Source organism: Bos indicus x Bos taurus, chromosome 28, assembly GCF_003369695.1.
Source record: "Bos indicus x Bos taurus breed Angus x Brahman F1 hybrid chromosome 28, Bos_hybrid_MaternalHap_v2.0, whole genome shotgun sequence".
In the NCBI taxonomy this organism is placed as follows: Eukaryota; Metazoa; Chordata; class Mammalia; order Artiodactyla; family Bovidae; genus Bos; species Bos indicus x Bos taurus.
Window position 1 is genome coordinate 9,361,569 of NC_040103.1, and position 26,110 is coordinate 9,387,678.

The 26,110-nt window shown below is 40.6% G+C and overlaps 1 protein-coding gene across 1 annotated transcript in view; it reads left to right on the forward strand.

Moving 5' to 3' along the window:
- Positions 1 to 26,110, forward strand: part of ACTN2 (actinin alpha 2) — a 78,685-nt gene that overhangs the window by 5,468 nt on the left and 47,107 nt on the right. Inside the window, exon 2 of the mRNA XM_027530498.1 lies at positions 25,401 to 25,515. Coding sequence (XP_027386299.1) covers positions 25,401 to 25,515 — 115 coding nt within the window. The remainder of the gene's footprint in view (positions 1 to 25,400; positions 25,516 to 26,110) is intronic.

The following is a 26,110-nucleotide window of genomic DNA, read 5'->3' on the forward strand; positions in this document are numbered from 1 at the left end:
TATCATCCAATGCAGGGGGCCGAGTGCTGAGGGGCCAGTTGTGCATCCAGGTGGCTGTTGCCTAAAGAGAGGACTGGAGTTTCAGGTATCCATTGATGTCCAGAGAGAGTTGATGATGGGCAGGCTTATAAGATAGGATCTTGTAGGAGCCCTAAGAGACCTCTGCCCCCAGAGTGGCTGTTGTTCTCAAGGTGCCCTTGGTTTGCTGTGCAGAGTCACAGGTGCAGTAGCTGTAAGGTGGAGAAATCAGTCTTTTTCTCTTCATCTTCTTTTAGGTACTGTGATATGTCCTGGAGTCTGCCCTTCACCCTTCAACCTAATTCACCGAGGAAGAAACTTGAACCCCAAATAAGCTTTTCTGAGACTGTGGGAGGAGGAATAGAACTCTTAGCTGGGAAACCTAATGAACACAACTTCAGAAAAGTGTCAGAATGCCCTGCAGTCTATTGCTGCAGCTGGGAGACACCTACAGAAAAGGCGCAGCTCCCCGGGTGGGTGGGGGTGCTCCCATGACAAGCAGAGGAGTTGACATGGAATACGTTGGAGGACAGTCAGAACTGTACCACTGTTTCCCTGGGAACGGGACTAGTTCTTCCAGAAAGAACAGAAAGCAAAGATGAGGGGAAATTGCTTGCTAACTACTGTGCTAGACGAATTTCTCAGGCAGGAACATCTCAAACACAAGAGATGGGTCTGTCTAAAGAAGGCTGAAAACTATGTTTTACACAAGCACCTGTCTGAGCAATTGCACACACACTTCTCAGTATACCCCTCCCCCTACATTTTCCTTGAGCAGAAACTGTCAGTAGAAGATTGTTCCCTTGCAACCTGTACTGAGGAGCAGAATAGAAGTGGAGCAGGAGCATGGCCGTTCGTTCTTTGGCAGCTGTTGATTACGGTCATGCTGGGTACCAGGGTTAGAGCATGGAGTTGGCTCCATCCCAGGCCTTAAGGGACGTGCAGCATAGTTCAGGAGACAGGGGAGTGAGAAGCACAGAAGAGGGACTGGCTCACGGAATGAAGCGGAGAACATTTCCAGAGCCCCTTCTACATGGTTCCTGGTCACAGTGCTTGGAAGCATCTTCCTCTCGGGCACCCAGGTGGGGAACCTGGGAGTTAGCCTCGAGCCCTTCCTCTCTCCCAGCCCCTGTGGAGCCCACCTCCTAAAGTCCCCCAGACCCTGCCCCTTCCTCCCATCATGTGCTTTAAGGCCCTTCAGAGTCTCTGCGTTAACTGTCTGGGTTGGGGTGGTGGCCTCTGCTTCGTCACCCTTCCACACTCCATGCTTGTGCTCAACTTATCTCCCTGAAGTGGACCAGTGATGGAATACAGGGACCCTGAAGGCATGAGCAATAGGGGAAGAATCCTCAAGAGAGTCAGAGATGGCAGAACCAGAGGAGGAAGAGAAGTACAGGAGGCAGCCCCATAGTAGTGGCTAGAGGTAACCATGGTCTGAGCTGGGAGCAAACCTAGAGCTCCCAGAAGGAAGACAAGACTGAGTTACACTTCTAACACAGCCCTTATGCACCAAACCCCCCCAGGAATATTTGTTAAGTGAATGAATGCCAAATACCCCTACCCTGGTTTACACCAAAACTTGGGAGCTTAGGACTTCATCTTACTCTTGACACCCCAGGTCTAAAAATATGGAAGCCTAGGTGAGCCAGAATTTATAGAAGAGGCTCATAGAGAAAGATGCTGCAGGAGTGATCTTTATGAAACACAAGTCTAGTCGTGTATTTCTACTTAAAGCCGCTCTGTGGTTCTTTTTTTAAATTTATTTATTTGGCTGCCTCGGGTCTTAGGAATGGCACACGGATCTTTGACATGTTATTTGGGATCTTTCGTTGCTGTACAACGACTCTAGTTGTGGCTTGCAGGATTCATTGCTCCATGGGAACTTAGTTCGCCAGGCAGGGATTGATCCCACGTCCCCTGCGTTGCAAGGCAGATTGTTAACCATTGGACCACCAGGGTAGTCTCCCTCTGCGGTTCTTTATTGCCTTGAGGGGGCCTTTCAGACCTCTCACAGGGGTTTGGGAGGTCAGGCCATCCTCTGTCGGCTACTCCTCTTACTCCAAGGGTTCTTGTGGTCATCATGTTGTTCTTAGTTCATCCCTTTGCTTATACCCAAGTCCGGCCTCCTCCCCCGTTCTGGGAGTCCTTTCTGCTCAGGCCCCTCCTCTAGAACGTGGCTCACTAGATGCTCTCCTGGTCTCTCCCGTGAGCAGATGCTCTTCTTTGGTCCCCTGGGCCTACTCGGAGTCTGCACTCACATTTGTGAAGTACAGAAATTACAAGTCATATTTCGGAAAAGAATTTAGTACAGTTATTAATCATTTTTTTTTTGCAATCTTTGTAACTCCATGAGCTACAGATGTATTAAATCCAACTCACACTCATGTTTAATGCTCCTTAAAGGTGTTTTCTCAAAGCATTTTCTCAAGTTCCACAAATGATGGATTTCTCCAACTTAGTTCTTATTCCAAGACTGATCCTAGAAAGAGAAGCTGCTTAATGTTTTTTAAAAGTTGCAATTTAGAGATTTGGGGAATAAAATAAAACCATACATGTAGATATATTTAAATGATAATAAAATGTGTCACCACATGAATGAACAAAATTCTGATAACCTAGATTTAATTTCACATGACTGTTTTGTCCAGATTGAAAACATCTACCCATGTAATAAAATTCCAAATTCATTGAGACAGAGAAGTATACATTTAAATTTGTTTTTCTGTATGTAAAACCTGGTAAAACAAGAATTTTTGGAAGACATGCCAGGCTTCACAGTAGCAGAATTAGAAAATAGGGAAGAGATGCAGGTGATTCTGTGGACCCTGGAAAAGAATCTACCTGGGACAGTCTTGGTATAAGCCAAATTCAGGACTACATAGTTAATGTGACTTTGAATTGTGTTTGTTTGTTTTTGCTAGGGGTTAAATGTTAGGCATCATTCCTAGAGATTACTGTATAATGAAAATAGATTCTTATTAGTGTCTATCACAACATGAAAAGGCTTGCTATCTTAGTAAAAAACTGTTTTTTTAGTAATTGTGAAGGTCAAGAGGACAAGTAGGTGACTATGAGATTGGGGTGGGGAATGACAACAGCCTTTGATATTGAAGATATGACTGCATCTTATATAGATACTTATAACTGAGATTGGCAAATCAAGAAATCCTATCTTTTAGAGTCATGAGGGGTCTTTAAGTTACTTTATCATAGTCGAACAGGATGGGAAGATAATAATTACTTAGGAGATAATCTCATTGCTTTTTATTAGAATTTTAAGATATTTTGTACTTATTAGGTTGAACCATAGGAAATTTTTGACCTCCCCAAATTGCAGTTTCTTATGGCTCGACCCTATAAAACCACTGTATCACGGCTACTGTCCCACCATATTTGAGGTACAGTATTTGACCAAGACCTCACAGTAGCCAAGCCATAAAACTGAAATCAGCTTGTTTCTAGTCTGATTTCTAGTGCCTTTGGTATTCAACTGGGAAAATAAGGGGGTATTTAAGTTTTTGTAGCAGTTAAAATGGAAAGGTTTGGATTGAGGGATTGACAGCCCATGGAAACATCGAAAAGAAAGGTCAAGCCTAGAGATTTACATGCAGGAGTTACCTGCTCAGAGGCCAAGTTTGAAACTGTTAGGAGGGGGAAGTGGAAGATGTACCTGGCAGAGGCTGAGGTGAACTAACATTGAGGGCTCCTGCAGGAAGCAGTAATTACCGAAATGAGGAAGCATTGCTTTTCTGGATGAAAACATGCATTTATTGGACGACTTGGAACCACTCAAACTGTCGAAATGTCTTTGCTTTTCTTCCTGGAGAAATCTCACCTTGGTGTTTTGTTGGAACTTTGCCATTTGAATCTGGCATTTGAATTGGTTTAGTTGCTAGAACAGAAACCCAGGGACTTGGCACCGTGGAATGGGAGCTCTTTTAGCTCATGAGATAAGTTATGGTTTCCAAAGGAAGTGAAAAGCTGTAAGAAACTATTTGTGGTGTGTGCTCAAGTCTGTGACATAGAATCCTTCTGCAACTGGAGTGGCCAAGGAGGGGCCTTCTTGAGGAAGACTTTGTTGCAAATTTGTAAGGATTATTAAGAGAAGTAGTTTCATGACTGAAAAGAATTAGTTTCATCTTAACATACCAAATGTAGCATTCAACCACAAGGTAGATTTCTCTTTTCGTTTATTATTATTATTTGGCTGCAACATGCAGCATGTGGGATTTAGTTCCCCAACTAGGGATTGAACCCACGCACCCTGAATTGGAAGCTCAGAGTTTTAACCACTGGACTGCCAAGGATGTCCCTAATATTTCCTTTGATTTTTCCTTTCACCCTTAGGTTACCTAGAAATGTGTTACTGAATTTCCACTTATCTGGGAATTTTATGGAGGGCTTTTTGTTTCTGATTTCTAACTTAATTCTATTATGGTCTGAGATACTTTGTAAGACTTATATCCTTTTAAATTTATTGAGAGTTGTTTTGTGGCTCTGAATATGATATATCTTGCTGCTCATGATGGTTATTCATAATCCCCAAGTCTCATTTGAGTGATTCAAAGTGCCCATAATAGAAACCTGCATACACAGTGGGTTTTGTTATAGGAGAGAAAGACTGAGCTCTGGGAGTCATGACTGCCAAGGAAGTCCCAACTTTTTCTGTTTTATTGTTTATAAAATTTTAAAAATGAGATGAATGGTGGTCCTCATTTAGGTGTTTTGTTTCAAGTTTTTTTTTAATCTTGTTTATATTTGTTTTTTCAGCATAACAATACAAGAAAAATATTCCAATAAGACAGTAAACATGATCTTTTAAAATGTGGATTTTTTGCTAGTGGATTAAAAAAAGAGGGGGAGGGGCTTTGGCACATGGTTCCCAGTATTCCAAGCTATTCACTGTTATATGGCAGAGCAGCTCTTTATTGAGAATTTCCAGGCACTGTTTCAACCATCTATATTATTTTATTCCAATGTCATGGCAGTCTTAAGAGATGAGTAGTGTGATTCTTACTTTTCCATTAGGGAGGTTAAGTAGCCCACCTATGGGTGGTTGAGGGTGGGGAAGTGGTGGCTGGGAAAGGTACACAGAATTTTGTCTGTATTACAAAGATACTATCTTTCACAATCAAAATTTTATAAAATACAGAGGTGCTAATTATTTTATTGTGTATTTTGATCTGCAAGTGGCAGAGCTGAATTTTGTATCCAGGTGACTTAACTCCAGAGGAGGTGCTTTTATTTTTATTTTTAAAAGATTTATCTTGTTGAAGTTTGGTTGATTTACAATGTTGTGTTAATTTCTGCTGTACAACAAAGTGATTCCGTTATATACATGTATTCTTTTTCATATTCTTTTCCATTATAGTTTCTTACAGGATATTGAATATAGTTCTCTATGTTATACAGTAGGACCTTTATCCATTATATATTGGATTGAACCAAAATATGGGTTGATCAGAAAATTCATTCAGGTTTTCTCATAACATCTTATGCAAAAACTCTAATGAACTTTTTGGCCAACCCAAAATATAGTAGTTTGCATCTGCTAAACCCAGATTCCCAATGCATCCCTCCCCCAAACCCCCGTTTGAAAGGGGGTGTGTGTCTGGATTTTTAATTTCTAAGTGGGTTAAGGGGGACTATCTGATGAGAATGAGAAGACTAAATCTGAGACATGGAAAATATTGTCCTTCCAAGATTTTCCCATAGTCAGGCTCTAGCAATCACTCTATCCCACAGAAATGCCAGAGGAGGAGCACAGGGACCCCAGGAAAAGCCAACTACATCTTTCAAATGGAGGCTTCTTGGACATGCCACTAAGGGCACATCTTTGGAATTAACTGCTGGTCTGTCTGACACAGTTCCAAAAAGAAACTGGAGTTCAGGATGCCTAAGGAATTGAGTCAGTTCCCTTTTGGAACGAGAAAAGGAGACTTCCAGAGGCAAGAGTGTAGATTAGAGCCATCTTCCAGCAGACATGATGTCTTAGTGGACGAGGATGCTCGCCAAGACTTGGGCTCCACAGACATTCGGCCAGTGGCAGTGCCAAGGACTCCCTTCACTTTACATTGAAAATACCCTGCCTTTCTTTTATTTATTTTTAACTTATTATAGAAAATTTCAAGCATACCCAGAAGCAGAGAGAACATATAGTGAATCCCTCTGAACCCTACCGGGCAAGTTTCACAAATAAAGGATGCCCGGCTCTTCCCCCTACCTCAGCTTTATTGAGGTGTCATTGAGAAGTGAAAAATTGTATATATTTAGTATGCCACGTGTTTTGATAAATGTGTACATTGTGAAGTAATTACCAGGGATGTGCAATCCTAAAAGGAAAAAAAAAAAAAGTTATGTTCAACAGATGCTTTATTCTCTAAACCAAATTGTGAAGCAAAACTGCCAAGTGAGCCAATTGTTGCCTTCCCTGTTTTCAAAGTTCTGGCTCCTCCCCCAGACCCAGGCTTCCTGCTACCTGCTTTTTGACCATCCAGGTCTCTTCCCTGCTCTGCTTGGACACCTCTCCTTACCCCCAGTTCCCCTGATAATTTCTCACAGTATTATGATTATGTTATGATTGTCTATTCCTAAAAACTAAAGATTTTTAGGCAAGATCTGCCTTTCCAAGGATCATCAATTTTTTTTAACTTTTTTTTTTTTTGGCTGCATTGGGTCGTGGTTGCTGTGCACAGGCTTTCCCTAGTTGTGAGGAGTGGGGGCTCCGCTCTAGTTGTGGTGTGCAGACTTTTCATTGCAGAGGCTTCTCTTGTTGCAGAGCACGGGTTCTAGGGCACAAAGGTTTCCGCGGTTGTAGCACGCAGGCTTAGTTGCCTCACAGCATGTGGAATCTTCTGGGACCAGAGATCAAACCATTGGTGGGTGGATTCTTAACCGCTGGACCACCAGGAGTGTCCAGGGGATCATCAATATTTTAATGGTGACCTTTCTAAGACAATAATGCTGTTGTCTTATTCCTGGTTCCAAGAAGAACCCTAATGGTGAATTTCAGGCTCGGAAGGGGAAGAGAACAAAATTGTGCCAAGAAACCTCTGTTGGCAGAGGCAAAGGCTTTTAACATCCTGTAAACTTGGTGGATGGGTTCACCGAAGTTTGTGAGAAGGCAGTACTGGTAGGCTATTTCTCTTCTCTTGCTGCAGACTGATCAGATAAATTGATCCCATAGCCTCCTTCAGGTTTATTGGTCTGACTCCTGTGACCATTGCTTTTACTGCTTTGAGTGGGGAGCTTGAATTTGAGACAGGAGGTGGGAACAGTGTCTGAAGATGCTGAATTTGATACCTCTGCATCTTTATTTCCTCCACCACCCCCAGAAGAGAGCCAGAGGAAGGAGTCGAACAGACATCTAACATGGCTTTGGGGAAAGGTTATTTTTAGGGGCAGCCTTGCCAAGACTGCTTCCGGAGCTTTTATTTAGACATAGATCAGGTCCTCACCTGCTTAGGTATGTGAATTTCTAGGGGAGGCCTGGAAGGGATAGGGACTATCTGCGTGTAGCAGTTCCAGGCCACCTCCTTCCTTGCAAAGATTGATTTTATTTGTTTCCCACCTTTATTGAGGTGTAATAGACATTTAACACTCTGTTGGTTGAAGGCATGATGCCCATCTCTCAGATTTTCAGTTCTTTATGAAAGGTAATGAGGAAGAGGGGGAGATTAATCCCAGAGGTCAGGTGACCCCCTCATTTAGGTTTTCCCAAGACAATCTCAGTTGTGGCTCTTGTCCCAGAGTGACTATAAATAGTGTCACCTTTGACCTTCAGAGGTGGTCCGGCTTAGACTTTAAATTCTGTGGTCACTCTGTTCAGAGGAGATACACAAGGCCATTTCAGAGAAGGTTAAAATAATATTGAGACCCAAATAATTTGTCTATTGGACAATAATGCCTTTTCTGAAAGTTCTGGCCTATTTCTGAAGTTGAAAAAATGCAAATATTAGTGAATGAGAGTTCTAAAACTTTGACAGATTTAAATATCACAGCCCAGTAATTTCTGAGTCTTCTAACTCATGAATCCTTTGGAAGACCAAGCCTTGCAGCCAACAGTGGGAGTGAGCCCTATGTCTGAGAAGTATGGGACCACTGACCTTACTGGAGGCCTCCTGTGGGCCAGGTTTCCCTCTGAGATCCACATCACCGTTGTCATTTTGGTAGTTTGTATACTGTCTGTGTAGTCTTGTAAGTAATATTTATGCTCATACCTCAGATAGTGTGATAATAATATGTGCTAGACTTTAAGGGTGCTGATTTTGCACGTCTAGAAAATTAAGGATTTTCTTTACCAGTGGCTCAGGGTAAAGAGGTCGCCTGCCAATGCAGGAGACATGGGTTTAATCCCTGATCCCTGATTCAAGCAACTAAGCCCATGCTCCAGAGTTATTAAGCTTGTGCTCTGGTGCCTGGGAGCCGCAACTACCGAGCCCCTCTGCTGCAGCTTCTGAAGCCCAGGCACCCAGGAGCCTGTGACCCACAACAAAAGACGCCACAGCAGTGAGAAGCTCACACATCGCAACTATCGAGTAGCCCCTGCTTGCAGCAGCTAGAGGAAGCCCATGTAGCAAGGAAGACCCAGCACAGTAAAAAATAAATAATAAAAGTAAATAAAAACTTAAAGTGCTAATCACTCAGCCATGTCCAACTCTTTGCAACCGCATAGACTGTAGCCCACAAGGCTACTCTGTCCATGGAATTCTCTAGGCAAAAATACTGGAGTGGACAGTATTGTCCTAGAGTAACTATAAATAGTGTCACCTTTGACCCTCAGAGGTGGTCCGGCTTAGACTTCAAATTCTGTGCTCACTCTGTTCAGAGGAGATACACAAGGCCATTTCAGAGAAGGTTAAAATAATATTGAGACCCATATAATTTGTCTATTGGACAATAATGCCTTTTCTGAAAGTTCTGGCCTATTTCTGAAGTTGAAAAAATGCAAATACTAAAGCTGTTCCCTTCTGCAGCGGATCTTCCTGACCCAGGAATCAAACCCGGGTCTCCTGCATTGCAGGTGGATTCTTGACCACCTGAGCCACCAGGGAAGCCCAAAAAATCTGAGTTAAACATTATTAAAATATCTGGACCTATTTCCAAGGTCAGATCTCTAAGTTTGTTTTTTATGACAGCTTAAATCTTTTTCTTAAAAAAATTATACATATCTTTAGAGACTTGAAAGTCTGATAGTAAAGTGGGAATAAGTATATTTAATGTCAGATAAAATTGTGTTTAATGTGAAATTGTCCCTTCTGTGATGAGACACAGATAGAGTAGTCGCCATGGGAGTCCTTTAAGGACTTGGTCAGGAAACAGGGAAATTGCTGTCAGAAATACCTGGAGGGTGACCGTGGGTCTATTGCTGTCACTGGTGTCTGGGTAACTAGACACTAAGGACTCCAAAGGATTTCTCTTCCATGGCCTTGGACTTGGACAGGGTGTACCTTCTCCACGGGGCATTTTTTGTTGTTGCTGGAGTATAGTTGATTTACAATGTTGTATTAGCTTCAGGAATATAGCAAAGTGAATCGGTTATACATAGACATATGTCCATTCTTGTCTTTTTAAAGATTCTTTTCCCATATAGGCCATTACAGAGTGTTGAGTAGAATTCTCTGTGCTATGCGGTAGGTTCTTATCACTTATCTATTTTATATGACATTTTAAAATGTGATATTGAACTAGGGATTTCTACTGTGAAACTTACCCCCAAAAAAAGCCTTGAAGTGGCACTTTATCAAGTGATTAACTTCAGAAATTTAGACTTGCTGGAGTATGCCCAATTTAAGTCGCTTTCCTTTTTCAGGTAGAATGACAAAGGCTGAGGACAGTAAAGCTAGTTAGCATAATTACAGCCAACCAGAGAAGGGCAGAGAATCTAACCTAACACATTGTATAGGCTTTCCTAAACTACTTTTTGGAGATACATTTTCAAATAATTGCCCAAGTCATATGTCTTTATTACAGAAAATATGGAGAAGAAATTTTTTAAAGTCACACCATAGAGAAAACCAGTGTTAACATTTTGTCCTATTGCCTGCTAGATGACTTGAGGCCATAGTTGAAAAGCATATATTTATGTTTTACACTATAATATATATTGTCTAAATGGCTTAGAATATGAAGACTTTTGAACACTTTGCCCTCAGCATGAGCCCTAGGGAAGAACTTCTTGATGGAGGAAGTGCCAGCCTGATTCCCTCCAGTGGCAGGAGCTTTGGAAATGCGCAGCTTCCCTTTTTCGTAGCCCTTCTGCTTTCCAGAGCTTTCCCTGTATGTAGTGAAAACCTGTGGATGGAACTGACTGGGGACTGTTACCCACTTAGAACCGTGCTAGGGTTCAAACCACCAGCACAAAGCATGTGGCGTATTCCAGAGAGCCATTTCCTTCAAAATAAGCACTTTTAATTTTTCTGTGTAGGCAACCATTTATTTGGGTCCCTGAAAATAGTAACAATATGGTGAAGTTGAATTAAAGTATATTTATTTTGCTGTCTGGGTAGAACAAGCTGCTTCCCCAGTTGCCGGGATGGACTGGGGGGAGGGGACGGGGAGGGAGAAAAACATCAGTAAGCTTTTCTTTAAGCTTGAATTCATCCTCAAGAAGAGGGTCATGAAAGTACAATGAATGCTGCTCTTGCCTATAACCAAGGAACAGTTGGGTGTGCCCTGACCCAGAGCCGTGTCTTGCACATAATTACCCAGGCTCCAAGGGAACAAGTTATTTTGGGAAGCATAGCTCAGGATCAATCATATGTAAGGCTGTTTGTTGGGAGCCTTAAATGCTTGCTTACCAGAAAGTCCTCAAAGGAATTCTTCACCGAGGTTGTGCCAGCTTGCGGGAGGCAGGTGTGACCCCACGCAACTCCCAGCCAGAGGCTAAGTCAGGTTGTTGGCCTCAGGAAATCTTTAAGCTCAGATGACCAGGCATCAGTAGCTTTCATGTGGTTCTTTGAACTTACCTTTTTTTTTTTTTTTTGGTTCTAATACTTTAAAACAAAAATGACCAAAACTTTGATTCTATGGATATTTGATTTGGTTCGCATATGCTTCCAGTCCTAAAATTGTTTGGGAAGTAATTGCATATTGCTAATCTTAACTTCCTTTTTTTCCATTTAACAATTAAGACGGGGAGTTTCATCAAGATCATTTAATTGCCCTTTAGAAGACAGAAAGCTGTAACTTTTTAGAAAATTTATTTTTAACTGGATAATTACTTTACAGTGTTATGTTGGTTTCTGCTGTACAGCAGTGTTGAATCAACGGTAAGTGTACATAAATCCCCTCCCTTTGAGCCTCCCTCCCACCCATCTAGTCACCACTGAGCACCAAGCTGAGCTCCCTGTGCTATACAGAAGTTCCCCACTAGCTGTTTTACACGTGGTAATGTATATCTGTCAATGCTGCTCTCTTAATTTGTCCCACCGTCTCTTTCCACTGCTGTGTCCACAAGTCGGTTCTCTCAAGAATTGAAAAACATCCCTTGAAATTAAAGGTAGTTTGGATTGCAAACTAGTACCTGGTCTGTGGCTCAGAGAACTGTTGCTGTCCTTGCTAGGTTGCCTCTGTCTTGAGGGCTATAGAGATGTAAAGATGAGTAATTGCAGCTGAAAAGTAAGAAATAGGGAATGAGTAATGAAGACTCCTGTAAGTGGTAATAAAATGTTTGTAGGGAATTTTCTTGAGTGGGGAGGAAATTAACAGATGGAAATATACTTTAGCCTCCAGAGAAATGTATGATTTTTTATGAAACAGAGAAAAGTGCTAAATAATTCAACCCAAATCCAATATTATTTATGGTGATCTGTGTAAGAGGGAACACGGGGACACACATTGGGATTGAAATGAAAAAGGAATGCAGTAAGCTGAGACTTCTGACAGTTGTCATTTTCACAGGACAAGGGACGTGTACTGTCGTTAATATCAGCAAGTGATAGACTCCAGTTAGTTCACTGTTTCATTCTTTTTTGTAACATTTTTGTTCATGTCCTTTTTATTTTTTATTGTAATATAGTTGATTTACAATATTGTGTTAGTTTCTGGTATACAGCAAAGTGATTCAGTTATATATCCATACATATGTGTGTGTGTGTATATATATATATATTAGCATATTCTTTTTTGCATTCTTCTCCATTATGATTTATTACAGAATATTGACTATAGTTCCCTGTGCTCTACAGTAGGTAGGACCTTGTCATTTATTTTATATATATTAGTTTGTATCTGCTAACCCTAAATTACTAATTTATCGCTCCCCCACCCTCATCCCTCTTTGGTAACCGTGTGTTTGTTTTCTGCAGATATCATTCTTGTGCATTGATTACTACTGGCCTTCATCAAAATCAGATCAGTAAAATTTAGATTGGAATAGTGAATATTTTAGCACATTTGAATGTTTACCTCTTTTTAGAAGAAAGACTCTATAAGACAGTTCTTAAGTAAAGGTAAAATCACGACTCTCATATAAGCAGAAAAATAAATACGTGTTAAAGATGATGTTTAACTAACTCATGAGAAAACTGGAGAGGTGTTCCAGCTGGTTCAAAAGAGAATCTGAAGTACAGTTGTACATTTATAGATTAGGAGTATTGAAACTAATGTCCGAATAGCAGCAGATTCTGTTCGATGGGAGCAAGGAGGATTGTCCCTGAACTGAACAAAAGGCATTCCCTTCTGTAGAAAAGAACCGGGCTGCATTGCTCACTCATCTATTGGTTAGATACATGAGCTGTAGAATAGCGTGGAGGGGGTGCTGTAGCCAGTGCACCACTTGACCTTCAGAGCTCAGATTTTTCCTAACATAAAGTACCTTATTATGTTAAAATTTTATTTATTTTTTAGTTGAAGGTAGTTGTTTTACAGAGTTTTGTTGTTTTCTGTCAAACATCAACATGAGTCAGCCATAGGTATACATATATCTCCTCCCTCTTGAACCTCCCTATATTACCTTATTTAGCTATTTCCTCTTTCCAAATTCCATGACTTTAATCTGTCCCATCCTTTCTGGAAGTTATGAAGGAGACTCCATATATCAGACAGATCATTCCTTAAACCAGAATTAGTCTGGGCTAGACTTGGCTTTGTTTAAAACCTGAAAAGCATTTTTGTCCCATCAGGTAGCCTTGAGGATCATTAGCACATTTTTTTTTGTCTATTCTGAACATCCAGGGACTAAATGGAAGTCAGTTTTATGAACCTGGTGATTGAAGCCTAAAATTCATGATGAAAACCAGAGCTGGTTAGGACTGTGTTTTCAAGGGCTGGGAAAGCCATTTTTACCCTCCCCACTTCAGGTGTCACCCATTAGCCAGATTCTATTTTTAGATCCTCTTCAGTAGTGAGGATTTTTATGAGTAGTGAGCCATTTTTTGGGAGACAAGATTATAGACTCCTTTTTATTTTATTTTTTTAAACATTTAAGGGTTCTCTAGTTAAGTTTGACATAATAAGAATCTTCAAAAGCCTGGAACTTGACCAGATAGAGACTTCTAGCTCTGCAGTGGTTTTTATTTTTTCAGTTTAAAAAATCTGTTAGCTGTCTTCTTTGTCCCAAAAAATCAAACAAGATGTTATTCAGCAAATAGTTACTGAGTGCCACTGTGTCCCAGGATAAAGTGTCTGGAACACAAAACAAAAATCCCATCTTTGGGAATTCCCTGGCGGCCCAATGGTTAGGACTCTGAGCTTCCAAGCTGGGGGTCAGGGAACCAAGTTTCCCACAAAATGTGTGGTGCAGGAAAAAAAAAAAATCCCAGCTTCCCTGTGTGTCACTCTCGCAGACATTTTTAGAATGTTCCAGGTGATGGTGTCACCTACCAGGTATTTCTGAGAGGATTTTTCCTGCTCCCTTACCAAGTCCTTAAAGCCCTCTCATGGTGACAGCCCTACTTGAGTTGCTCGTAGGCTTTGACACTCCTTAATTAGAGATTGTTAGCTATTCTCACATTGCCTAGAAAGAAAGCCTGAATCCTACTTGTAGGCAGTATTTGTTGGGGATGAATCAGTGGGAAAAGACTGCCTCTCTCTTTTTTTTCTCTTACTTTGTCTTTGAGTCATTAAATTTGTGTTTATGTGTATTCCTGATACTCAGATGAAAAGCTGTATGTTGGTACTGTTAAGGCTCCAATTTATTTATGACTGAAATTGTCACAATTTAAGCTTGAAGTATTAAAAACTTGAATGGGTCCTGGCTCTGTATGGGTTCATACAGGTGTACCTGCTGGGTGCTGCGTTCATTAGGTGATACAAAGGTGAATAAGGCAGGACTAGAGAGTACTGTGGAGAAGGCAGTGGCACCCCACTCCAGCACTCTTGCCTGGAAAATCCCATGGACGGAGGAGCCTGGTAGGCTGCAGTCCATGGGGTCGCTAAGAGTCGGACATGACTGAGCCATTCACTTTGACTTTTCACTTTCATGCATTGGAGAAGGAAATGGCAACCCACTCCAGTGTTCTTGCCTGGAGAATCCCAGAGATGGGGGAGCCTGGTGGGCTGCTGTCTCTAGGGTTGCACAGAGTCGGACACGACTGAAGCGACTTAGCAGCAGCAGCAGCGGAGACTACTGTGTTCATTTTGTGGATCTTTGATGAATAATCTGTGCCTGTGGGCATGTGGAAAGCCTGAGAAACCAGTTGTGGGCCTTCCATTTGCAATGGAGTGCAATGGAATTTGCCTTTTTGCATGAGTTAACTTTAAGGCTGTTTGTATCTAATGTATCATGAACCAAATTCTGATTTCCATGTAGCCCTTCATATTAACTCTGCCTTAGGAGTAAGTTTTTTTTTTAATGCATGGACAAAATATTTTTACTCTTTATGAGCAAACACTAGTATTGTAAGCACCTTGTACCCTGAGGAAGTTAAGATATGCCAGTGGTGTCCTCGTTTCTTTGAATGGTGGGGTGAGTTTATGTGATAAACCAGGAAAGGTAGAGAACTGGTGTGGTTCTGGGTCCGTGCATCCCTCGCTGTCTGTGTATAGCAGCAGTCTATGAAATGTGCTGAACTGACAGTGTGTTTATACTCGTTTATCAGAGGTGGAGTATCTCCTATGCTCAGGTAGACATAAATTGTGACCATGCACTGTCTTTATTTTTCTATGCTTATTTTCTATTACTTCCCTTTCCATTGAAACCCCAAAGCACCTCAAATTTCTTTGAATTTCCATCACCTACTGCTTGCTGTTCTCTTGTGTTTGTGTAGCATTTATATTTGCAAAATATTTTGCAGTCCCCTACAATTCATCATACTTCCCAGCCAACTCGTTGTATTAGGTTCATGATGCATTGCTTAGGGGAAGAAATAAGCCACAGGATTGGCAGAGGCAAACTATTATTTATAGGACGGATAAACAACAAGTCCCACTGTCTAGCACGGGGAGCTATATTCAATATCCTGTAATAAACCATAATGAAAAAGAATATGACGAAAATATATATGTGTATAACTGAGTCACTTTGCTATACAGCAGAAATTAACACAACATGGCAAGCCAGTTGTATTTCAATGAAATTTAAAAAAAGAAAAAAAGTCACAGGAAAGATGAGCTGACTTGCCCACACCAGACGCTGAGTTGGTCACAGAGCCAAGCTCAGGCTTTTAGAACTGGTGATTTTTAAGGACTGCTAACCTGAGCTGTTGTGTGCTATGTTATCCAGCAGGATCTTGGAGACTAAGCAGAGATTTATGGCCAGAGAATAAAAGGGCTACCCACTATGCCATTAGCTGCCTGGTTATGCCAGTTATGAGAATGTTAGGGCCCCAAATGGACTTCCGAGATGTCTGGTAATTGATTGCAGCGCATGCAGCGTCCTTAGAAGGAACACTCTTCTACTTACTTACTTCTTGCTTTGATTCACTTTTTTAAAATGTTGTGTGTAATTGAAAAGTGTGCTTGGGTGCTTGGCAACCTTGAAGACTTGGAATTTTTTGAAGATCATTATGATCTTGATTGATGATTAGTCAGTGTTCATTGTACTGAACAGTTGGTCACCATTGTGAGTGACTGCTGAGTCCTGAGAGCTATTCTAATGTTAAACACCAGCAGAAACACCTTTCCCCCCGCCCCTGCAATTGCATTAAATTTTGTTCTTTTTTAAAAATTGACATATACTTGATTTACAGGGTTGTGTTACTGCTGTACAGGAAAGTGATTCAGTTACATGCACATATGCAGTCTTTTTCTTTTATATCCTTTTCCTTTATGGTTTCTCATAGACTTTTGCATATAGATCTCTGTGCTATACAGTAAAACATTGTTGTTTATCCGTCCTATAAATAATAGTTTGCCTCTACAGATCCCGTGGCTTATTTCTTCCCTAAGCAATGATCCATGGACCTAATACAATGAGTTGGTTGGGAAGTATGATGAATTGTAGGGGCCTGGAAAATATTTTGCAAATATAGATCGTGTAAGAGCACAAGAGAACAGCAGTGGGTGTTTTTATCTATATAAAAGCTTGCATCTGCTAACCCCAACCTTCTACTCTATCCCTCTTCCACGCCATCCCTCTCCCAACTCCTCCCCCTGACAACCACCAGACTGTTCTCTTGTGTCCCTGATCCTGAGAAACACCTTTTAAATGTTTTTAAAGTTGGTAGAGTGTCTGACCCTTTCAATTTAAAGTCACTCTGCTGATTTGTCTGATGTGATTCTGGAGTGTTTTTCTGATGTGATTCCGGGCATTGTGGCATCGTGCAAACTCACCCAGGGCTGTTCCCCCATGATGCATGGGTCAGGGTCTTTCTGGATGAGGGGTGGGGAAACTTTGAGGTGAGCTAGCATGGCTGCCTCTGCCAGCCACGTGGGTTGCATGGATCTGCCCCCTCGGAGGAGCAGCTCTCTGCCCTTGAGGAGGGCAGTGCCTCCTTACTTAAAATGCCAGAGCTGCCCCGCTTCTCCTCCCTTAACCAGACATTTTACAAAATGTGTGTATCTTCCTAGACACTCCCACCCCCTGCCTTACTTTTCAAATATTAAAAAAGGACCAGGATAGTAATTAGAAGCAATCCTGGCAAATTGGGAATTTGTGAAGTGGAAAAAAAAAACACGGTTATAATGATTATTGTAAGTAGAAAAAGAAATGGAGCGTTGTTAGAAAATTGACTTAACAGAGTTGTAGTTTTCAATAGTTTTTTGTAGGAGGCAGTTCAGAGCTATTGTGATAATAGATTGTGTTGCCCAGCTGGCCTTTGTATTTCTTCTCCTGATAACCTTTTGAATAATTTCATAAGTTGATTGTGGCGGTTTTTTTTGGTAGCTGGGAAAGTGTCAGGACATGAAGGACAAATAATTGCGTGGTGTCAGAGTCAGAAATAGAATCTGAGTTCCAAGCCATGATAGTGAGCTGGACCGGGCCCTCCACTCTCTCTTGGGGATCACTATTTCTACTCACCTGGGGCTCAGTTGTCTTGCCTAGAGGATCTGGCCAGGAATCCACACTCTGACCCTCTTGATGTCTTTACTCACGGATGACAGTAAATGAGAAGCGACTCAAAATTGTAGAAAACTCTGATGCTGCCTTAAACTGGTTTTGACCTGATAGACAGTGCTGCTTTTTAAGTATAGTTGATTTGCAGTGTTGTATTAATTTCTACTGCACAGCAAAGAGATTCAGTTATTTATATACATTTCTTTCTTTTAAAGTATTCTTTTCTGTTGTGGTTTATCTCAAAATATTGAATATATTACAGCTCCCTGTGCTATCAGATCAGATCAGATCAGATCAGTCGCTCAGTCGTGTCCGACTCTTTGCGACCCCATGAATCGCAGCACGCCAGGCCTCCCTGTCCACCACCCACTCATACTATAGAGTAGGGCTTTGTTGTTTATCCATTCTTTATATAATAGTTTGCATCTGCCAACCCCAAACTCCCAGTGACAATGTTGTTTTATAATTAGTGGATTTAAAAGCTGAAAGTTATTCAGGCTTACCTAGCCCAAACTTCATGCTGCTGTGCCCAAATGCCCCAGCCCTCAGTAAACCCTGTTCTGTTTCATTCAGAAATGCCCAATGACTGAAGTGAGTCTCCATGTTAGGAAATGTGACCTCAAATTAGTATTTTATGTAGTTATTATGAAAATAAAAGCTGGCTCACAAAATATAAAGGAAATTGATATCTGTTATGTTGCCAGATTTTTGTTTGGAGAAAATGGAATAGTAAATTGAACAAGGGTAGTCTTACAGGAGCCAGCCCAGTCCTACAGCCTTATTGCTAGAAGAATTAACAATTAACTGATGGCGTGAAATGGACTCATACTCAGAGACCTGTGTCAGATTCAGGATGGATTTTTTTTTTCTTTTGGTGCTTTTTTGTGTCAGATGATGATGTCTCCCAGGTAGAGCTGCAAACTTGTGTTATTTTAACAATATAATTAATCACAGATATTACTCGTTTTCATGGAAAGATGTTGTTTTCCCCTCTCTCTTTGGAATAATCTACGATGTAGGTTGTTATATCTGTAGGCTTAGTTAACTTAAAAAGAAACTAAATACAAATGCATAATGTTCAATAACTCAAGCGTATCTCGACATTTCAGTGAGGATATAAGTACTTTTTTGTCATTAAGCACAGTGTACTGATTATCGTGACATATAATTTAACTTTGAGAAAGGCAACAGAGTTTCTATGGACTGGGAACTTTGCTAGTAAGTTCTTCAAAGAAGAAGGTGTGGCTTCTGAATGGAGATAGCAATTCGTGCTAACAGATATTCTTAGGAAACTCCTACAACTGACATTTTTCTTTCTTTTAAAAAATTTTTTATATTATATTAGAGTACAGTCGATTTCTAGTGTGTTTCAGGTGTAGAGTTCCCTGTGCTATATAGCAGGTCATTTTGGTCATCTGTTTTCTATATAGCAGTGTGTATGTGTTGGAGAAGGAAATGGCACTCCACTCCAGTGTTCTTGCCTGGAGAATCCCAGGGACGGGGGAGCCTGGTGGGCTGCAGTCCGTGGGGTCGTGAAGAGTCGGACACGACTGAGCGACTTCCCTTTCACTTTTCACTTTCATGCATTGGAGAAGGAAATGGCAACCCACTCCAGTGTTCTTGCCTGGAGAATCCCAGGGACAGAGGAGCCTGGTGGGCGGCCGTCTATGGGGTCACACAGAGTCGGACACGACTGAAGCGACTTAGCAGCAGCAGCAGTGTGTATGTTAATCCCAAACTCCTCTAATTTACCCACTTCCCCAACCTTTCTTCTTTGGTAACTATAAGTTTGTTTTCTGTCTGTGAATCTGTTTCTGTTTTGTAAATAAGTCCTTTTGTGTCATATTTAGAAAGACATATAAGTGATGTCATATGATATCTGTTTTTCTCAGACACACTTTGCTTAGTATGACAATCTCTAGGTGCATCCATGTCGCTGCAGGTGGCATTATTGCATTCTTTATTATGACTGAGTAATATTCCATTGTATATATGTACCACATCTTCTTTATCCATTCATCTGTCAATGGACATTTAGGTTGCTTCCAGGTTTTGGCCATTCCAACTGACATTTTTCTCAACCACCATGTTTTAGGGGTTGAAGAGCGTTTTCTGGCTCTCTAGATTATGTTCAGGAGTACAGTGGAGGTGCACCTGCTGATCATTTGAATATCCTTCAGACTTTTCACATGAAAACATAATATTACAAGTCGTGGGCACAGAGCCTTAACCCCCAGTTGTTTTCCTCTGCTCTCTGTTGTTTCAGAGTTTCAGTACAGTGGCCAGGGAGGGTGCCATATGAGCAGGGAGACCAATCTGCACCCACTGTCCTTCCTGGCCGGTGACTCATGGGTTATGATTCTGTATATTTCAGGGGGAAATGCTATTATTTACTCCTCTGCCAAAGGAATGTATACACAGTGAGACAAAGACTCCCGTGCCTTTCCATCTTTCAGTGACTAAACACTCATTCCCTTAGCTTTTAAAGAAATAAATCCATATGTATTTATTTTATTTTTTATTGAAGTATAATTGATTAAAGGGTTAATTTCAGGTGTACAGCAGAGTGATGCAGGTATACGTATGTCTATTCTTTTTCAGATTCTTTTCCCTTATAGGTTATTACAAAATATTGAGTATAGTTTCCTGTGCCATACAGGAGGTCCTTATTGGTTATCTATTTTATACATAGTAGGGTGTATCTGTGAATTCCAAACTCCTAATTTATCCTCCCCCCTTCCCCTTTGGTAACCATAAGTTTCTTTTCTATGTCTGTAAGTCTATTTCTGTTTTGTATATAAATTCATTTGTATTCCTTTTTTTAAAAAAAAATTCTACATATAAGCAATATCATATGATACTTGTTTTTCTCTGACCTTCTTCAGTTAGTATGATCATCTCTAAGGTCCATCATTCCCTTAGCTTTGTCATGAGTATCTTAGGAGGGTGAGAAGGACTAGGAACGTCAGCCTTTTCTATCTGTGAGTTATGTGTTATGGTTATGTGTTTTCCCATCTTGGTTCTCTTTGTGAGGCTCAGAAAGATTGTTTTAATGTGCTTAATTTTAAGATGCAGAAAGGATCTATAGAGACTTCCCTGGTGGTCCCATGGTTAAGAATCCGCCTGCCAATGTAGGGGACATGGGTTTAGTCCTTAGTCTGGGAAGATCCCACATGCTTATGGAGCAATTAAGCCCAAGAGCCACAACTCGAGAGCTTGTATGCTGCAACAAAAGATCCTGGAGCCACAACTAAAACCTGACAGCCAAGTAAATGAATACTGAAAAAAAAAAAGTATATGTGTTTATCACTAGGTGAACAGGAGCAGAGAAGTAGCTCTTTTCTAGGAGAGAGAGAGAGAGGGAGGTTTGAGTTGGAGGCAAGGGAGGAGGTTAGAGAGCCTTAATGTGACGAGGCAGCTTCTGAGATGGACTCTAGGCTGGGATACATTGACCTCTTTCCTCGTGGGACTGTGTCTGGTTTATAGAACACCATTCCTTTTCAGAAAGGACACCTGCCTTGGTAATCTGGTTTGACCCAAGGAGCCTCCTTTCAAAACCACATGGACATACCTTGGTTCCATTTCAGTTCTCCAAGATTTAGTTTGCAGGGACCTTAAAGATGCACATTGCCATCAAGTAACAAGAAAATCCACGAAGATGCCTTTTAGGTACAATGTGTGGGATTTTGTTGCTTCTGTGATGGATTTCATTTCTATCTCCTCCATGATTTGCAGCTTTTTACGGAAGCAGGGGACAATGGGGAAGGCATGGAAACGGTCTCTGTGGGCCACGGTAATGAAAACTGTAAATAGAGTGAAAATTAAACAGTCTAATAAAGCTTAAAATTCCTTTTCAGAATGTACTGGCCTCTTTGCAAGCTATTATCACAAAGCCATTGGGGTCCTTTTTTGCATTGAAGTTAGTCACCACAGTTATTGGCCCTTCAGAATACTCATTAAAGAAAGTGAAACTTCATTACACTTAACTGACTAAATTGACCTTGTAGATTCAATTCATTCTCTGGCTTAGCACAACTGAATAATTATCTATGGTAAATTACCTTCATCGTATGCATGCCTATAAAAAGGTGGTATCCAACAGACGTTCACAGTGTTCCACAGTGGGGGGTCAGGAACTGCACTGACTTCATGAACAGACTTGGCGCTCTATCCAGAAGTGCTTCTGATACTTGTATTATGAAGGGCCTTAAATAACATGGTAACAAAGTAAGGAAATTTACACCAGCAATATTTGCACATTTTAAAGTAGAATCTAGATAAAGGCAACTCAATAAAGATTTTTTTTGAGCTGAGTTTTCTGAGTTGAGTTTTTAATTTTTTTCTCTATTAATTCCATTAAAAAAAATCACAACCTGCTGTATTCTCTTGTGCCTTTCCCAAAAGATTAAGAATATGGTTAGTCTCAGTATTGTCAGAAAAAAAACTGAAAAACTACTTTCAAAGTAGTTTTGCTTGCTGAAAATGGGGCCTGGGAAGTTTTTTAACTATATGAACTTGGTTATCTGAAAGCAGCCTAAAATGTTCATCCAAGGAACTAGTTCAAAAAAGATGGTATATTTACAATAATGGAAAACTATGCAGCCATAAAAAAGGAGTGATCTTTGTTGATAGTGAATGATCCCTGGGTTATATTTTTCTTTCTTTCTTTCTTTTTTTTTGGTTAAAGCAATTGCTAAATGTTTATTTTCTTAATTTATTTTAATTGGAGGCTAATTACTTTACAATATTGTAGTGGTTTTTGCCATACATTGACATGAATCAGCCATAAATTAAAAATCCAGGTGCAGAACAATGTGTATATTGTGATTTATGTTAAAGGGATAGAAAAAATGATGTATGTATCTGTGTTTACACATGTGTAGAATGTTGTTGAAGAGAAACGCAAGAAACTGAATCTCTTTGTTGTTCCCTCTGGGGAAGGAAACTGGGCGACCGAGAACTGGGTGACCAGGAGTGGAGAGGGAAGCTTTCTCCTTTATACCTTTCTGTACCCCTTGAATTTTGAATAATAGATTCTTGAAATAATAGATAGGTGATAATAGACTCTTGTTAATAATCTTAGCTTCAGAACAGGAATGATGATTATCTGGACTAGCACTGTCCAGTAGAACCTTCACGTTCCATGTCTACTCTATCCAGCATAGCCGCCACTAGTCCTGTGTAGCTTTTGAGCACTTGAAAGGTGGCTTGTGCAGCTGGGGAACTAAAATTTTATTTCCTTTAATTTTAATTAATTATAGTTAAATATGTGTGTCAGTGACTATCATATTGATTAGGTGCAGATCTAGAGTATATGACTTAGGGTATCTCTCTGTTTAGACTGGAATAAAGTTTAGGTGTGTTTTGGGAGAAATAATTATTAGTTTAGGCTCTCACAGTAACATTTATTATTGTAAATCTAAGAAAATACCTACATTTTCTTTTTACCCTAGAATTTAATGCCATCACAGATTTCTTTTTTTTTTTTTATTTTATTGAAGTAGAGTTGATTTGCAATGTTGTGTTAATTTCTTCTGTACAGGAGAGTGATTCAGTTATACATATATATTCATTTTTTGTGTGTGTTCTTTTCCACTGTGATTTATCACAGGATATTGAATATAGTTCCCTGTGCTATATACAGTTAGGACCTTCTTGTTTATTCGTTCTATATATAATGGTTTGCATCTACTATCTAACCTTCCAATCCCTCTCTCTCCTGACCCCTGACCCCCTCCCCCTTGGCAACAACAAATCTGTTCTCTGTGTTTGTGAGTCCTTTCTGTTTTGTAGATAAGTTAATTTGAGTCATATTTTAGATTCCACATAGAAGTGCTATCGTATGGTATTTGTCTTTCTCTTTCCGACTTACTTCACTTGGTATGATCATCTCCAGGTCCGTCTGTGCTGCTGCAAATTCCTTTCACATAGTTCTTGAAATAACTATTAGTCAAATTTGAAAATCCTTTTTATTATCCAGGAAAATCATTTTAATGGAAACTCTGTCTTTTTGTATTCTAACTTGGAAAAAGTCTATTTCTGAGAGGTTTATTTTCTTATCTACAGCACAAACCCTATTTGTGAGTCTCCCTCCAGCGTAGTGTGCCGGGCACTTTGTTCTTGAGCCCAGCAGCTGTTGTGTGACAAGGGGACAGTTTGCATTCTTAGCCAGCAGCTGCCAGAAGCATTTCTAATCTGGTTTTGGCAGGAAATAGTGCACAAGTGGAAGCCAAGTTAAAAGAAGCTTGAAAAATAAACAGAATGACTTCGGATACCCCTTAGTATATCATTCATATTTCTGCTTAATATTGCCTTAGTTATTTCTTAACTTGACTGGAATCTGAACCTTTCTAGGGCAGAGCTCTATCTAATTGTCTTTGAAATCTGGGGTCTAACCCAGGCCTGGAATATGCCAGTAGGAGGTCACTATTATTACTCTTGCTGTTATTATTATTAATAATGATTGACTATACTGCAAATTTGTTTAATTGATTCAGTTACTAGCTTAAAATTGTTGTTCATCCAGGATAAACTAGTTGTAGATAATTAGTGGTTATGAGTCCCTCTTTTCTTCCCCTTCTTACTACACCTCCCACCTTCTGCTCTAAAGTATGACATTTTGAACATTCTGTAAGGGTTATTTATTCATCTGTTCTGTAAGCACATAGATTTTTCTTGTATGCACATCCTAATTTAATCTGTCTTTCTTACAGAGTAAGAGGTTTTCAGAAGGCAATGGCATTGGTATAAAAACACAGTACCTTTTAAATTTTTTTTATTATTTTTTTATTGAAGTATAGTTGATTTACTAACAGGTATACAGCACACAGATTCAGTTATATATATATATGTGTGCATATATATATGTGTTTGTCTGTGTGTATATATGTGCATATATGTGTGTGTTTGTGTGTGTGTGTGTGTGTATATATATATATGTATATATATACACACGAACTTCCCTGATGGCTCAGCTGTAAAGAATCTGCCTGCAGTGAAGGAGACAGAGGAGATGCCGGTTCAATCCCTAAGTGGGGAAGATCCCCTGGAGGAGGAAATGGCAACCCACTCCAGTATTCTTGCCTGGAAAATCCCATGGATAGAGGAGCCTGATGGGCTACAGTCCATGGGTTGCAAAGAGTCGGACACAACTGAAGTGACTGGGCACGGAATAGTTCCTTCATGCAGTGCTTTAAGGAGGATATATGTGTGTATGTATATATATATATATAAATATATATTCTTTTTCAGATTCTTTTCCATTATCAGATCAGTCGCTCAGTCGTGTCTGACTCTTTGCGACCCCATGAATCGCAGCACGCCAGGCCTCCCTGTCCATCACCAACTCCCGGAGTTCACTGAGACTCACATCCATCGAGTCCGTGATGCCATCCAGCCATCTCATGCTCTGGCGTCCCCTTCTCCTCCTGCCCCCAATCCCTCCCAGCATCAGAGTCTTTTCCAATGAGTCAACTCTTGCATGAGGTGGCCAAAGTACTGGAGTTTCAGCTTTAGCATCATTCCTTCCAAAGAAATCCCAGGGCTGATCTCCTTCAGAATGGACTGGTTGGATCTCCTTGCAGTTTTCCATTATAGGTTATTACAAACCATTGAATAAAGTTCCCTGTGCCATACAGTAGGTCCTTGTTGGTTATCCACTTTACATATAGTAGTGTATATGTGTTAATTCCAAAAGTAGTACCTGTTTAAACTGAACAAAAATTCCTCAAGTGGTTAGACCAAATAAATGACTTCCTTTTCTTAGTCTCTAAAGAGGAAATGTTACTTATATCTTACCTTTGGGCTTCCAATCGTTCTTTCTATCCAATTCCAAGATGCCCCATCCTCCTGTGGCCCAGAAGGTGTGCGACGCTGGGTGTGGTCCTCACAGAGGGGCACTGGGTGTCAGCAGAGCTGTGCTCAGCACTCTTTGCTTCTGTCGCAGACCTTCACCGCCTGGTGCAACTCCCACCTCAGGAAAGCTGGCACTCAGATCGAGAACATCGAGGAAGATTTCCGGAATGGCCTTAAGCTCATGCTACTTTTGGAAGTCATCTCAGGTGAGTCTTAAACATTTTTTGTAGGTGTTATACCCATTTTGTCTGAGCAGTAGATATATATGCATCTGTTTTTTTTTTTTTTTTTTAAAAAAAAGCTCCCTTTGAACCTGGCTGGGCAAGAACATGGTATTATTGGCAAAGAAAACTTTCCAAAGAGCAATCTGTCTGGAGTTATTTTTCTCTTCTAAAAGAGGAGCGAATTCTGTTTAAAATGAACTTATTAAAATAATGTTTCTGCCACCCACCTCGAAACAGAATGAGAGAAGAGAAAATGACATTTATATAACTCCTCACCAGGCTGCCCTGTCCAGGTTTAGTCTGGCTAGTGTGTATTCCAAAAATTGTCTTTCGTGCCAAAAGCCAGTGTACATATTGGCTTAACTCTGCAAACAGGAGTCAAAGTTTCTGAGGGGTTATACCTTGCCCTGAATGTCAGCTAGCTGGTTTAGACATTGGACTGGAGAATGGATGAAGGCAGGGCTGCCGGGATATCCTCATACTCCCGTGTCTGAGATGAGCCCTGCAATTTGAATGAGGCTCCCTGACTTCTTCTTATAGCTGGTCAGCTACTCCAATTGCTGCGGGGGCCCCAGCT